At 29.9% G+C, this 16,549-nt stretch overlaps 2 protein-coding genes across 5 annotated transcripts; one reads left to right on the top strand and one right to left on the bottom strand.

Annotated features, from left to right (window-relative positions):
- Positions 1–3,979: 3,979 nt before the first annotated feature.
- On the top strand, positions 3,980–11,138 carry LOC109798825 (uncharacterized). 4 transcript variants are annotated; one of them, XM_020359223.3, is made up of 5 exons: positions 3,980–4,136; positions 8,704–8,999; positions 9,139–9,261; positions 9,990–10,280; positions 10,605–11,138. In XM_020359223.3, exons 2-5 carry the CDS (start codon positions 8,751–8,753, stop codon positions 10,812–10,814), a joined length of 873 nt encoding a protein of 290 aa, XP_020214812.1. In that variant the 5' UTR covers positions 3,980–4,136; positions 8,704–8,750; the 3' UTR covers positions 10,815–11,138. The 4 variants fall into 4 exon arrangements, with proteins under 4 accessions (XP_020214812.1, XP_020214813.1, XP_082918039.1 ...); XM_020359224.3 differs by lacking the exon at positions 3,980–4,136 and adding an exon at positions 4,148–4,280; XM_083061913.1 differs by lacking the exon at positions 3,980–4,136 and adding an exon at positions 4,280–4,301.
- Positions 11,139–12,337: 1,199 nt separating this feature from the next.
- Positions 12,338–14,991, bottom strand: LOC109798867 (uncharacterized). Its single transcript, XM_020359281.2, has 2 exons — positions 14,803–14,991; positions 12,338–12,993 (listed from the first exon to the last, which is right to left on the bottom strand). The coding sequence occupies exons 1-2, from the start codon at positions 14,915–14,917 to the stop codon at positions 12,707–12,709; spliced, it is 402 nt and encodes a 133-aa protein (XP_020214870.2). The 5' UTR covers positions 14,918–14,991; the 3' UTR covers positions 12,338–12,706.
- Between the last annotated feature and the right edge of the window lie 1,558 nt (positions 14,992–16,549).

Below are 16,549 nucleotides of genomic sequence, written 5' to 3'. Positions count from 1 at the left end.
ATATCTTACTCATGTAGAGATTTGTGTGCAAATTGTGACACTGTAAGTTGTGATAGTGTTATACTACCCTTAGTTGTTTTATGTTATTAAGTTGAGCTGTTAGAGTTGAGAGGTTCGAGGGTCTAAGGATCCCTTTAAAGCTTTAGTGATATTGAGAGGGGGTTTTCTAGGAAGAAACCTAGGTTGACCCTATAAGATTTTTGTTTTGAATAGAATCTCATAAACTCTTTTCCTCATATTTCTAGAGAGAGGATCTTTAGTTTATGAGCTCTCTTTTCTCTCAATCTTCTTTTATTCTTCTTCCAATCCTTTTTCTAAGTTGTGTTGTTGTGATTTAGGTAGTTGAAACCTTGAATCAACATGTTGATTTTGAGCGGAGCACCGATTGTTCTTTTTCTTCTACCTTAGAATCGAGCTATCCTGTTGTTTAGATTTCAAATTATAATGGTTGAGTTGTTTAAGTTGAGTAGAAACATTATCTCATGTTGCATGTGTTGTATTTCTACTAGATTTTAGGCTGTGGCTCAAAATTAGGTTCTACATATGCAAAATTCTAATGTCGTGTCGAATATGCCTTCAAGGCGCCAAGCATTGTTCTAGCTTGTGGTTTTCTATCTCAATCACGCCAAATATAGGATTGGTAGCGTCAAGCGTGAGGAGAGAGACTCGTCTCAGGTTGAAATAACATCAAGCATGGTGAATGACATCAGGCATGAGAGTCTTGAGAGCTCTCTGACTTGGTGATGCCAAGCCCAAATTAAGTTGAATGGCACCTAGCTTGACCAAGCCAGAGCTCTCTATCTAGATTTTGTTAAATGCCAAGGTGGTGACACCAAGCGAGGCAAAGACTCTCTACCTGAGATGGGGTTGAGCATGATAGTTTACCATGCTAGGCACGAGGTTTCAGGAGTCTTTTTCTTAGCCACATCGAGCATGGGTCGTGTAGCACTAGGCGTGGACGAGATAGAGAGCTCTTTACCTGAATGGCGGCGAGCATAGTGTGTGTAGCATCAAGTGTTAGTTGTTGAAGAAGGTGTGATGTTATAATATATATATATATATATATATATATATATATATAGGGACGGATCTAGGTATGATAGAGTGGGGCACTTGCCCCCACTACCAATTTACACATACATAATTTTTTTAAATAAAAAATAATATATTTTAAAAAATAAAAGTTATATTCTAATATATATATATATATATATATAAATTATCGTATGTATAAAATATAAATTTAGAGGAGCTGTTCATTTATTTAATATTTATCAAACTTTTAAATGAGATTAGTTCTCATATGTGATAAATAATACTTTTAATTATGAATTTATTTTTTTAAAAAGTTTAATTATAATATATATTTATTAATTCTCACCTATATAATGTAATATATTAAAAAATTAATTTTTGATAAAATAAAATTTACAACATGCATATTTACTTTTTATGCTTTCTGTTTATTATATATGTTGACCAAAAAAATCAAATAGAAAAGATTGGAAGTTTTATGTTCTATTTAAAATTTTTATTATTAAATATGTTTTAAAATAAATTATTACCTAAAAATTTATATCACATATTAAAAACATGTTTACATCATAAATAAATTAAAATTGATTCTTATAAAATTCAACATATTTATTTTTATATTTTTATTAGTATTAAATTATTATAAAATAGATCTTTAATATTGTAGTTCTAACTAAATATTTTAAAAAAATATTATGACGAATAAATATGTCATATTTAAGACGCGTATTTTTAAATAAAGTTATATTCAAACCTATAATATAGTCTGAACTAATTTATTTTCATCCTTCTTAACCATTATTGGAGATATAAAAACTTATAAAAAATAATTATAATATATTTATATTTTTAAAGATTATATGTAAAAAAAATTATACTATAAATATATAAATAAACATTATCTTCACTATCTAAAATTTCTGAATCCGTCAATGTATATATATATATATATTTTTTTTAAATTAAGATATATTTTACGACTCACCAGAAAATACACTCATGAGAACATGCATTTTTCTTTCTTTCTGAGATCACGAGGTCATACGTTTCCGAATACTGTGCCTCCTCATTTGACTCTCTCTCATGGTTCCTTCCTTGCATTCAACTTTACAATATAAAAACTAAAGACTAATTTTTCAAATACTGACATTTATATATAAATTAAATTTTTTCAACAAATTTTTTTTCAAACGGACAAATATATCATTCAACTACATATACATGCTAAAGTCCAAGGTTTGCTAATAACAAATAGACATATATAGTATACAATGGTGCGAATATCGTGTCAAACAATAATACCTTATGTTTTAAATAGTTATTTATGGTTGAAATAATTAATTATCTAAAAAAACTGTAATTTTTTTACGGTATTTAAGAGCATCTATAATTTGCTTATGGATTTCATTGTACCACATCAATTCTCAGTTAGTACATACTCTTCAATTTTGTAAAATAATACATCCTAACAATAGGTAATTGTTATTAATTTGTTGGCATTGTTGCATAGAAGCATTCAACGTGTTACTTTATACCTGAAATGGATCGATTACGACAGAAAGTTATACATTCTAGTTAATAGATACAAATAAATAAATAAATATGTAAAGTATAGAAATTGAAATCTCGTGAATTAAGATTCTCTAATAAGCATCAGAGAATTTAATAGGTTGACAATTAAGATGAGAGGATAAATAAAATAATTGTAAAAAGTGAAGTAATTAAATTAGTTAAGTATCTTTCTTTTTTAAATTTCTCATCTGCATAATTTCTGAGGATAGTGTAAAGTGTGAAGCTGAAAACTACTTCTAAAATTGTTTTTTCACTTGAACATGTATCTTGAAATTAAATTCAATATTACACAGTCAAAGGACCTAGCTCCTTCCACTTAAATCACCAAATTAATAATATAAACAAATTAAGAAAAATTTGAAGAAATAATAATCGATAAAAAAACTTAAATAATTTAAAATAAAGTAGAAAAAAGAAGATATTGTTTGCCGAATAGATTAAATGTGCCATACAAAGTTTCTTTTAGATAATTAATTTTTCAAAAAACCTAAAACATACCATAAAAATAAGTTTATATTACAATATATATTATGTATTATAAATTATACTAAAATAATTAAATATTTATTTATTTAAGAATATATTTTTTATTAGATCTAAATATAATTTTAGTTGTTATAAAAAAGTGAATTTCAATTTTTAATTTTAGTCTTTATAATTTTTATTTTATTTTTGTATCATGAAATATTGAAATTGTTACTTTTAATCTTTATATTTATGTAATATTTATTAAATTTTTTATATATTAACGTAAGATCAAATTTCTCATGTCACACCCATTCATGTCAACAAGTAATATTTTTCTTAAAAGAAATTATAAATTTTTAAAATAAATATTATTTATCAATCTTAAAATATATTAGAAGCTAAAAATAGTGATTTCATATTTATAAAGATGAAAATATAAAAAAAAATATATATTTTAACAAATAAAATCAAAATTACTCATTTTACAAAGACCAAAAAATAGATATTATAAATTTTAAAAAATATAGAAAATAAATAAAGTATACGAATTAAAATTAAAATTCAGCATTAATTATATTTAAACTTATTGATTATAAAGTTTAGTTATATAAAGAAATGATTTTATTAATTTGATTAACATATTATTAAAAGAGTACCCAATTTATATATCAATTCAATTCGATAAGTAAAGTTATAATTTTGGATATTGTCAAACTTCGATTAAAATGATAATTAATAAAAAGAATTCTCAATATATTATTTGTTCCATACTTGGTAGTACGCTCGACAATAACATCTCATATCTATTATTTTATTCATAAAAGAAAAAAAAAATTGAATTGGAATTATTTCAGTGCAACCAATATTTAAAGTATGAGTCTTCCATTAAAACAATATTGTATCATAGAGACACATGTTTCTAACAAAAACAAATATTAAAATCAATTTGATTAAAATATAAATGCATCACTTCAGCCCTGTGCCACAAAGATGAGGAGTTTGACATGAATGCATTCTGCTTCTGCAACTGCAATCTAATTTAATCAACCCATCAACCTAAGGTAAGTGAACAATTTAATTCTAATGTTTATAGGACTTTTAAGTTTTAACTTGTGCTATGTTATCTAAGTCAACATTAGACTCAACAAGCAATAATATCAGCAATCAACTAAGAAGAACAAGGCAAATCTAGTTTTGGAACCTTGGTAACACCGCCACTTCTACATGTATTTCAAAACTTGTTATAATGATTCTATGTGATTATATGATGCCATTTACCTATTTTGCTTCTTTGACTTATAAACTACACATGTTCTTTTGTTGTATTTATTTGTAATCTCTATAAATCTAGATTCAGTGCTTCATACCATGGTGTAGAACAGAAGGGTAGTTCAGATTTAGTGTTTGTAATGTTTTGATATTATGGTCACTCGCACCAGCGAGGCAAGTTTTTATTTTTTATTTATTTATTTATTTTTTTTTTTTATTGAGATCCATGGAACACACTTGTTCCCACTAGAACTGCTATTGTCAGGTTAAGGGTGAGTTCTATGCTCCAGTATGTGGCTATATAAAAGGGTTTTTGGTGATTGATGGAGGGGTTTTGGTGATTGATTCCATAACAGAAGTAACATATTAACGGGGTCCTAAATGTGGTCATAAATAAGGGATCTAGGTTGGCCTGTAGCGTAGGTGTTCGAGAAAATGCCATAAGTTCCAGAGGAACTCAGCAAGGATTAGTCTGGGAAGGATGGTTCACAACCCTTGTGATTTTGAGTTGGATGCTAGAACTCATCTTTTTTTATTTTTTATTTTTATTGTCATGTGAGTAATTTGATCAAGAGAGAGTAAGACCTGGTTATGTCAAGAATCAGAGTGGTATTTAGAACCATTTGGTGGGGTTTAATCAATCTTGAACTGTTGGGAGCGATGGGCACGGCAGAACTTCTGTGGAAAAGTACGGAAGTGAGGGAGTTTCATGCTCAAAGGTGATCAACAGATTGACATGGTGCAACTAGTTTTTGGCAATTTACTTCACATATATGTGTTCGATACTTCAATTTACTTCACGTATTTGAATCTGATACAATATTCTTTGGATACTTCACTGATACGTGCCGATGAAGTATCCTAGTCTTTAAAAATATTATGAAAATTTTATTTAATTCTGATACTCTCAGATACTTCACCGATACTTATTAATAAAGTATCCAAATTTTTAAAAAATTATGAAATATCCATTACAACTAAATAAGATATATAAACATGTTTAATATAGAAATATAGAAATATTGGTCCTTGATGAACTGTAAATGAAAATTATCTTCTATATAGATAATTTTAAGAAAGAAAGGAAATTGGTAATATTATTTGTATTTGTAAATAATAAAAAGTAATATGATGAAATGATTTATAATTTATTTATTTTTAGTAATGTACAATAAGTATGTTTTTAATTTGGATTTGTAAAATAATAATTATATATTTAATGTTTATGAATTTTGATCAAAATTACAAGCATCCATTTATTATATTACATGAATATTGATACATATGATAACATGTATCTTACATGTATTGTATCCTATATATTTTAAAATAATCGTATCGTTGTATCGGATGTGTCGTATCCGATACGCATATCGTATCGGTGCATCATAGGTTTTTGCTAGTTTTTATTTGCACAAGACTAGTTCTTTAACCGTTGAAATTTGCACGTCAAAATTCAAATGGATCCTAGGTTTTATATTGCAATAGTGATTTTTGAGGTTTATGCAACTACATATTTACCGCTATTGTGGCTGCATTTTTGTGCATTTACTGCCACTGTGATGACAACCAAAATTTAAAACCATGATGGACCTGACACAAGCAAGACCATGGTACCTTGGGGATCAAAAGAAATTTTGGTATAATGGACTATGAAATGTATGCTTTTGTTTCTTCCTTTCTCGTGGTTAAATCATATTTAAAAATTAAATAAACTGATTCTTCACTTCCAGCCTTGTCAAATTGGGATGAAACTTTTGTTATAGATCCTATGTCCATTTGCGTTCTTATTTTAACTAGCCTACAACATTACCTGTTCAATTAACTAAAGGTGTGCATCCCACGAGCTAGGCATGGCAACGGGGCGGGGCGGGTACGGGTTTGATGATACCCGTCCCCGTCCCCGCGACTAAAACCCATACCCGTCCCCGTCCCCATACCCGTCGGGTATGGGATTTTTGTCCCATCCCCGTCCCCGTCGGGTATCGGGTATACCCGTACCCGTACCCGTAAAAAAAATAATTTTTTTTTACAAAAATTTTTTTAACTTATTTTTATGTTATATTACAATGATAATTGGGTTGTTTGTCTATCTCATATTTTAATCAAGAGACTTCTTAATAATTAAACAACTACAAATATTTCACATCATAATAAATAACTACACATAATTAAAATCTTATAAATTAAACAACCACAAATGTTGAGTATTGTCACAAATAAACAACCACAATGTTGAGTTCAAATAACAAAATAAATTGAAATTTCTCAAATAAAAATTAAAATTCATCTTGCAAGTGGAAAATGTTGAGTGTCATTAAGCTTCAATCCACCTATCATAAGACAATTTATAAAAAATTAGAATTGAGTTATGAATGAAAATTTTAAAAATTAGAATTGAAAAATTAGATTGGACTAATGAAATTGAAATCCACTTACAACATATTCAGGGACTGATGTTGTGAATTTTACTCGTATTTTAGCACTTTAATTCACAAGAATTCATAGCATAATCATGCATATCTTTCATGTTTTTAATAAATTTTTATATCATTTTCCTATTTTATGCTTTTCTTGGTATGTGTTGTGTTTTCTCTGAGCAGGATCAAGATTTAAGAATTAAAGAGGAAATGCTGAGCTACAGGGAAAATCACGGCCGCGATTCTAAATCACGCCCGTGATTCACCAGAGAAAATCACGGCCGTGACTCCCAATCACACCCGTGAACGCCACTGACCCTTCATAGATGTGCTCCAGAGAAGATCACGGTCGTGATTCTCAGTCACGGCCGTGATTCAGCAAACTAAAACTTTCATGTGTTTATTAGATTCAGCATTGTGTCAATTTATTTCCTTAGTTATTTAAAAAATTAAAAGTCATATAAAATATATTTAAAAATTCAAAACACCGAGATAACCAATCCAAACCAAACTACAAAGGTCAGTTTAGTTCGAATTTGATATTTCATTTTAACCAAACCAAACTGGAACCATATCCTTCTCACTGTCCAAGTGAGAAATTGTGAAACAGGTTATATCACTTAATAGTTCACATGAAAGGGCAAGACAAACTGAAGAAAGAGAGGGAAACAAAAGTACACTTCTTTCCAGTTCCCCTATTTAAACAGAGAGAAACCCAGATAATCAGATTATATACTTGAGTCGGAAGGCTCAAGATACCAACTACGGAGTGCTTGTGCGAAAGGAGATCCTAGAGAGATTGAGCGAGAGAGACGTACCAGTGTGGTGAGGGAGCCGCTCGGAGGGAGAAAATGTAGGCTGGAGTGGCTGGTCCGTCGGAGGCTGGAGTGGCTGGTCCGTCGGAGGCTGGAGTGGCTCGTCCGTCGGAGGCTGGAGTGCGCAGTGTGAAACCCTAACTCGTGGAGGCTGGAGTGTAATCGTGTGATTCGTGTTGCTAAACTTGCTATAATCGTGTTGCTGGAGTGAGTCACTTTAGACTAGAGACATTATTTTTAAAATTTTAATTTTTTTTAAATAATTAAACCGGGGACGGGTATTTAACTGAGGACGGGGATGGGGACGGGGACGGGGACGGGGACGGGGCGGGTAAGTATATACCCGTACCCGTACCCGTACCCGATTTAATTTATCGGGTTTTACCCGTACCCGTACCCGTACCCGGTCAAAGCGGGTATTCCCCGTCAAAGTCGGGACGGGTTCGGGTATTACCCACGGTACGGGTTTATTTGCCATCCCTACCACGAGCCCAGGACCAATTTTAAAATTGAAGAAAAATAAACAAACTAGAATTAGAATCAGGTTGAAGAAATGGCAGGGGCCTGTTTGGATGAGCTTCTCTAGAAACACTTCTAGGAAAGAAAAAATAGGAAGGAAAATTGGAATAAGTTTTTCCATAAGCTAAAACTAACTTACGTATGAGTTAAATATAAGATTTTGAAGAAGCTAATAGGAGTGAACTTCTACAAATTAGTTTATGGAGAAGCTTGTTTCATTTTTCCTTCATATTTTTCTCTCAAAAGTGTTTCTGGAGAAGTTTATCTAAACATGTCCTAGATTTAGTTAAGTAATCTCCACTCTTCCTCTAAGTTGAAAACAATTAATCAATGTTCATTAAGTAATAAACTAATAAGTAACAAAAAGTCACTTGACCCACCCTATGTGGAAAGCTCTCTCCAAACTGTCAAAATTGGCATCTTTGTCAACTATCATAATGGAAACTCATTCTTCTGTTCACTCTAATGTTCTGTTAAAAGTTTTAACAGTCAATAAATCTCTGTTAAAACAGCTCATGTATTGCATTGGAGTCTTATGTGCTGCCTGTTGATATATTATTATCTTTAGATGAGTCCCTTTAACCACCTTAGTCATCCTTTTGCAGGTTCAATATCTATAATCCCTCCCAGCTCAACAGCACAGACAATCAAAATGCATACTGCAGAGATTGTTTTGTATGGATCAACTTTATGTGTCATGATTAGTGTGCATTTTGCTATGAAGCTACTCTCAGAGCATGTTTCGAACTGGAAGAAACCAAAGGAGCAGAAGGCCATAGTAGTTATAATTCTTATGGCCCCATTGTATGCTGTGGACTCCTATGTTGGTTTGATAAATTTCTTTGGAAGTGAAGTTTTTTTCACATTCTTGGACTCAATTAAGGAGTGTTACGAGGCTTTGGTAAGATTTTGTACCTGGAATTTTTTTATGGCCTTGTAGGAAACCCTTGCGAATGCTTTTGTACTAAATATATTTAAATTTATTTCAATTTAGTAAGTTAATGCTCTATAACTCAACTTACTCATTGTGTTTCCTACAGGTGATTGCTAAGTTCTTGAGTTTGATGTACAGTTATTTGGACATTTCCTTGAGTAAGAACATAGTTCCAGATGGGATCAAGGGAAGAGAGATTCACCATTCATTTCCAATGACTCTTTTTCAGGTGGTTGATACTCAACAACTTTTTGTAATGTTTTCTGCATGATTATATTTACAGAAATGAGACATCACATAAATGAAGAAGTTTTTGGAGTTGTTGATGTGTCATGTATGGTCTCTTGGACTATTATGTGCCATGAAAAGGGGTGCTATATTCATTATTATTATTATTATCAATCATTGATATTATTTGTCATTTCACTGACAAATAATGAGTCTGTATTGATCCAGAAAGATAGCACATTCTTAAATTCACAACTCACAATCGATACTGATATCCCACTTAGACCATCTTTAATGTTTCCCTTGGTTGGCAACAACTTGGTTTTCTCCACACACAAAAGATGATTGCAAAGCTACAACAGGGTTTCATACAACAGCAAAGAATTTGTTTATTTTAGTAAAAACATTATCTGCAGTGTATTAATAAATTAAATATCCTGCCAGCTTTTTTTTTTCTTCATAAAATCAGGTTAGTATGCATGTTTTGCATAATAATCCCTCACTTTGAAATAAACTCGAGTCATTTTTTTGTTGTGGCCTAGTGAAGGGGGGGATCTTATGCAGAAAATTAGATGTTCTTCATAAGATGCATAGAATCACCATCAGTTCACAGAATAGTACACTTGATTCATGAATTAAATTGATTAAACTCAACACTCTGCTTTTTACTTCGCTGAACATTTCTACTTACAAATGAGAAGTTTAACTCATCATGGCCATAATATGCAGCCTCATACTACTCGTCTGGATCATCACACACTGAAGCTTCTCAAAAACTGGACTTGGCAATTTGTTGTGATACGTCCAGTGTGCTCAATCTTGATGATAACTCTACAGTATTTTGAGATTTATCCCAGTTGGGTCAGCTGGACAAACACAATCATTCTAAACATTTCAGTGTCACTGGCACTATATTCTCTTGTTGTTTTCTACCATGTGTTTGCTAAAGAGCTGGAACCACACCAGCCTCTTGCCAAGTTTTTATGTATAAAAGGGATTGTCTTTTTCTGCTTTTGGCAGGTAAGTTCCTATTATTTACCTTGATAAGCATGATTGATAGACAATTGTATAAGATTTGCTTCTGTTGAATTTGGATGGTGCTATTAAGCCAATTTTTTTCAGATGAAATACTGTATTTTGGTTTGGAATTTCGATCCGTATATCATTACTCTTAGATTATGCAAATTGAGGGGTTGCAATTTAGGATAAGGAAAACATTTAACTTATCCAAGATTACGAACAATACACACATACTAAGGCTGATTTTTGTTAGCCATACAAGATTGTGTTGATTTAATGCTGATGTTATATGAGTTTAACAGCTAACTTTATTTAATTATACAGGGAATTGTTCTTGAACTCCTGGCAGCATTGGGAATAATCCGATCCCGTCATTCTTGGCTAACCGTGGAACGTATTGAGGAAGGCTACCAAAACATTTTGGTTTGTCTTGAAATGGTTTTCTTCTCTATATATCAGCAATATGCATATAGTGCTGCACCATACAAGGGTAATAACAAAAGTAGTGCACCTTCAGATAAGAAAACAAAGTGATTCAAAGGCATGGATTACTGAGTGTTACGTCTACCAATCTATGTACTTTCAATATCACTGTTGCTTCTCGCCTCTCCTCCACTAGACAATTAGTAAAACAATTGTGCGGAAAATGCCAAAGTATATTGAATAAGATCCAGATACATTAAAATGATCTAGAAAGTTTTATCCAACATTTCTGCATGGATGCTCTGCTTTCATTATATTTGTCTTTAACTCATTGCAGACTCAATTACTTTTGTTGGTCTTACGCCAACAGAAACTCTTGAGTTAGAAGCTATTTACGTTACATATATAATTATAACCTGTTTTTCATGTGCATCATACCCTCTTTCAACTTGCAATTGCAAACATAGTTAACTTCAAATAACGAGTCATAAGATGAGATTTGCCTTCTCTAAATGTTAGGTAACATACGATAACGTACAAAGTAATACTCATTGATTGGAAATTCTACCATCAAAATTGTGATAAAATACATGTATATATACAGCAAATTATGCGGTTTTTAAAATTTTAATTATTTTAATTTTCTTATGAATGACTATCACTCAAAGCACCTCATGTTTGCTTTTTATATCTCAACTACTCTTTTGGCAATGTTATCTTTAAAAACTTATATAACATATATCTGTTAAAATTAACGCATTTTCATTCTTATTTTGCTAATTTTGTGAATTAATGAGTTTGGAATTTGGCTCATTAAAATACTTGTCCTGTAATAATCAAGTTTGAATTTTTGTTTGCTTCTTAATACAAAAAAAATCTGTAAGCTTGAAATAAGTTTCTCCTTTAAATTAATAAAAAAAAATGTAAACCTTTGAAATTTTGATAGGATAAATTAAGACATATCAGAAATGAAACCATAGTTACACACCCTCATGCAGCCTTCACAAAAGAACCGATTGGCTTACTTGCTCACTGTTTCCCACTGTTCCCCTCTCTTCTTGTGTGATTATTTACGAACAATATTTTTTCTAAAATGTAAAGGGAATTGAAAAAATGAATAATTTACTTTTTCTTTTTTCAAATGTAGCTTCCCTCATAATAGATAATTCTGTTCTATGTACAAACACTAAATATAAGCAAAATATCCGAGATTAACCCCTTCTACTAAACTCGGCCAGCGTTATGTCTATCTGCTATGTGCTTGTACTTAATACATGGACTAAAAATATTTTTTTTTCATATTTATTCTTTTGTGTAATGTGATTTCGTATGTTACCTTCCTTTATCTTGATATATAAATTTGACGGTCTTGTTTTTCACAGTAGTCATTATTACAGAACTAGGAAGCTTAATGTCTTAAAAAACTCATTTAATTTAAACTGGCAACCATCATGTAATGATTTAATTTAGTTTATCTGGTTAAATATTTAATATTTAGTTAATAAAAGATCAAGAAATCAATAAACAGAAGTTGTACCCAAAATTGTGAGAATATATTTATAACAGTTACCACTTTCTAGCAAAAGTTTTTCACTCTTGCTTCCTTAATTGTTACCCTTGTGGCAAACTAACAATAGTTAGCAAAACCAATTGAATAATGTTCATAACAAATACATAGTTCACACTTTATAATCTAACCAATCCGTCCAGTTTATAAAACATAACTATGCCCCCAACTTTTCTGCTTTAACTGAAATAAGCAAAAGCATGAGGGGTTTGTAAATTGCAGTATATTCATTGAAAAACAGATGTAATACGACATTATACATACAGGACATTGAAAAATAGATGTTATAGGGCATGTTATATGATATTAATACTATTGAGATATTAAGGACATGTTATAGGACCTAAGAGACTTGGTACACCTCAAGTGGCGACATATTATGTTGTACTATCTTATAATATAGAGAATCTCTAGTATAAGTTATGTAAATTCCATTCTATAGACGAGACCTAATGAATACTCTCCTTCCATTGCTCTGCACAAGATTGATTTCCTTAATGCCATCCTCTGATTCTTTTGGAGGCTGTGACTCCTCAACACGTTTGGTTGATGTCTTGTACTGTTGCTTTATGTAATTCAAGTCTTCCTTCACTTCCTCCATTTTTGTCTCAAAATTGAGGTTATTTGCAACCTTTAGATCAGGGTGTTTCTTGGTATTTATAGGGGTTGGCAAGGGTATGTTTGCCAATCCTTCTGGCACCATCTTATCTACCTGCTTCCTACCTGTAATAAATAAAGTAATTATATTTACATATAAAACATGTATAGGGACTAAACCAATAAATGATGTCAAGTGTAGGAACTAGGAACTAAACTTTTAATTTAATCATTGTTTCTTTACCACTTCCTTTTTGGATAAGGATTAAGGAAACAAGAGAAACACATGTTTCTCTACTTTTATTTCCCGTAAGTGTTAAAAATGTCAAGATTTTGATGTGTAAATAGTCATTTTTTGTAATACACATACAGGCAAGGAATTAAACAGAAACTAGAAATGCAACACTTGGAAATTAAAATATATGAATGTATGATGAGTAAATAGTCCGTGCACTGATGGTGTAAAGACTTTATATTGTCATACAGTTAGAAATTGTCATACATAATAAATTTGTTAACTTTTATAATAATTATTTTAAAAAGTAATATTTATCTTAATTTCTGACTGGTTGATAATATAAAACATTTTACACTACTATTGCATAGAAATTAAACTGTTGATATTGAAAGTGAAACTTAAACGCAGAGATATATAATTGATATTGATGATGTGTGGTCTATGTAGCAATAATCTCTTGAGTACAACAGAACTCCTCATAATTTTCATAATACTTATGCCTTAAATGGAGAATATGTTAAATAAAAAATGCAAATACAGTTTTGAGAACATAAAATACATTCTTCTTCTAAAATTAAAAGGATGTATTGAATCTAGTAAATTCACCCGAAATTCTCAGTAAAGGACTAACAGGTTAAGTTACAAAACGAGATCCAAAACTAAGATTTGGGCCTGTAGATATCTGTCTCTAAACCAAAAGAATGATGAAGAAAATGAGAAATCACAAATGGTTTGAGATTGACTCCCAGAAAATGGTAGCTGATTATCCATGATCCTAAAGTGAGTAGTGTGTAGTCCAGAAAATAAAGTGTATTAACATCTTTTGATTAAAACCTCAAGGGTTAAATGTGTAATAAAAGTAAGTACATGTTTAAAACTCTAAAATCAGTCACAACTCCAATAATTGATTTTTTAATCAATAACTCTTAAGTATACTTTATCCTCTACAATACACATGTGTGGCTTTATATTTACCAAACTCTGATTAATAAAGTCACGAATCAACGATGAAATGGGATGAAGGATATGGAAGACAAGTCATAAGACTAGAGAATTAATGACAAATGCTATTATGCATAATAAAACGTGGGACAAGATTAGTCGACAAAATTGTCTCTGGTAGAGAATACTTGTTGTCAATACTAAAAAAAAAATGGGACAAGATACTCGGAAGTTGTTCCACCCAAATGCCCAACACAACTACTTATTTTTCACATGTAGATTCACTTCAATTCTGCCTACATATGAAAAATCATGAGTTTTTGTTTTACTAATATTTTAGTAAACAATAACCATAAAACTAGTGAGATAAGGTTTGTTTAGTTGTTGTTATAATTACAAAACTACTACCTTATTTTTTACTCTCCTACGAATACAACAATCACTTTATTACTGAGTTAAATGAGTATTAATAAAATCTGCATTAAATATAAGTACAAATTATCGAGGGAAAACTTCGACTCTGATTAGTACTGATGCACCTGATGTACTTAAATTTTTTCGTTTGGACAGTCACACAAATAAAACTTAAAAAATAATAACAATAAATTGCCCAGCATCAGTAATTCTTGGGTGCCCAATTAATCAAAAACTCAAAATAGTTACGAAAAAAGAAATTTTTAATTATTTTCCTAAAATTCACCCCCAATGAAACATGATATAGAAAAGTGCAATACGAAGAGAGTGATGAGAGAGACCAGGGATGATTTTGCGAGAGCCGTCGATGGCGGAACCGACAGCGAACTTGACGAGGTCCACCAGTATTTGGCTAATCGTGTGGCGGCGGGCCATATCGGTCACGGCGGCGGCCATGTCGTCCGCGGTGTCTTCCGATGAGGTGTGTGTGGTTGTGTTCTGAGGTACGACCTTTCACTTTTATTACATTTGGATTTAGATTTAGATATTTTTCTATTTATATGTATGAGTCTGAATTATATATAGGAATAGAATATTATAAGATTGTGTGTAATTATTTAGAGAAAATATAAAAAAGAGATATAATGATTCATTAAATAATGAGATTAAAAATATTATATATTTATCTTTTTTTATAATAAATTAATAAAAATAAAAAATTAAGTAATAAAAATATATTAATTTAAATAATATTATAATTAATTTATTAGTTTCAAATTTTTAAATTTAATTAAAAATATTATTTTTAAAATATAAAATAAAAAAAATATGATAATTAATAAAATGTGAAAATCAAAATAATTATTAAAAAGAGTATCCTTTTATATATTAATATAGATATCTACAATCACATTTTTTAGACTAAATTAAGGTAAAGATGTTAATGAAATATTCTCATATTAGAACACCTAATTTGAAAAAGAATTATTATACAATCTCCTATTACTAGTTTTAGTCTTCAGATAACATAATTAATTATTCTAGTTTTATAAAATAAAGTAAATAAAATTCATCTATGTGTCACAACGAAGTTTAATTAAGATCATAATAGTTGAGATCAATGAATTATTTCTTCAAACCTTTTTTTCTTCTTTATTTCTCCTAACTTAAACTAAAAGGTTTTGCTTGAAAATTTTCTTATCATATTCTCAAAAATATATATTTTTTAGCATCTAAAATTACTTTTTTCTATTTTTTATATGTATACTAATTTTTAACTGCTTATTCATTTTAATTCAAAAATAACCTTAAATTATAATTTAAATTATTTTTATAAATCCAAAATATATTTTATATTAATCAGGTACGATACATAATAATAATGTAAGAAACTTTTATGTATACATAATAATTTGTTATTAAATAATAATATAAAATATTGCAGTGTCATTACATGTATTATTTATTTATAATTTTTATATGCTTGAGAATTCAAATAATGATTTTACATTGCTTTAATAAAATACTTGTAAAATTTATGGTGGAGGAAATAATACTTGCACAATATATAAGTTTTTGCAGGTAAATTTGATAACTTACATAATAATTACTTCAAAACTTTTATCATGGTATGCTTGAAGCTTTTTTACTTTGTATTTAATTTATTTTATAATATTAAAACACGCTAAAGAATATTTGTTAACTTGAACTATTTAACAATTGATGAGATTATTACTGTTAATCAATTGAAGAATATTTATTTTATATTCATTTTTGTTGTAACCACTATCTTTTCCAGCATATATCATTCTGATTTTTCTTTTCTTTTTGGTAACGTATGGAAAAACAAAACAAGAAAGGAACAAACAAAACTATTGCATCAAGAAAGTGTTGTTAGATAATCAGAACGAGAATTGAGAAATATGATTCTGATTATCTAACAACAATTTTGTTGTAACCACTATTATTACTTAAGGTATCATTCTGATCATCTAACAACACCTGTGTTATAACCACTATTATTATTTCCTTCACCTATTACCGAAAATAAGATATATGTAAAGGATAAATTATGTATTTAATTTTTTT

Source organism: Cajanus cajan, chromosome 8 (assembly GCF_000230855.2).
Source record: "Cajanus cajan strain Asha chromosome 8, NIPB_CcT2T_4, whole genome shotgun sequence".
NCBI lineage: Eukaryota > Viridiplantae > Streptophyta > Magnoliopsida > Fabales > Fabaceae > Cajanus > Cajanus cajan.
Note: the sequence above shows the minus strand (reverse complement) of the source record. Positions and strands in the feature narration are given on the sequence as shown.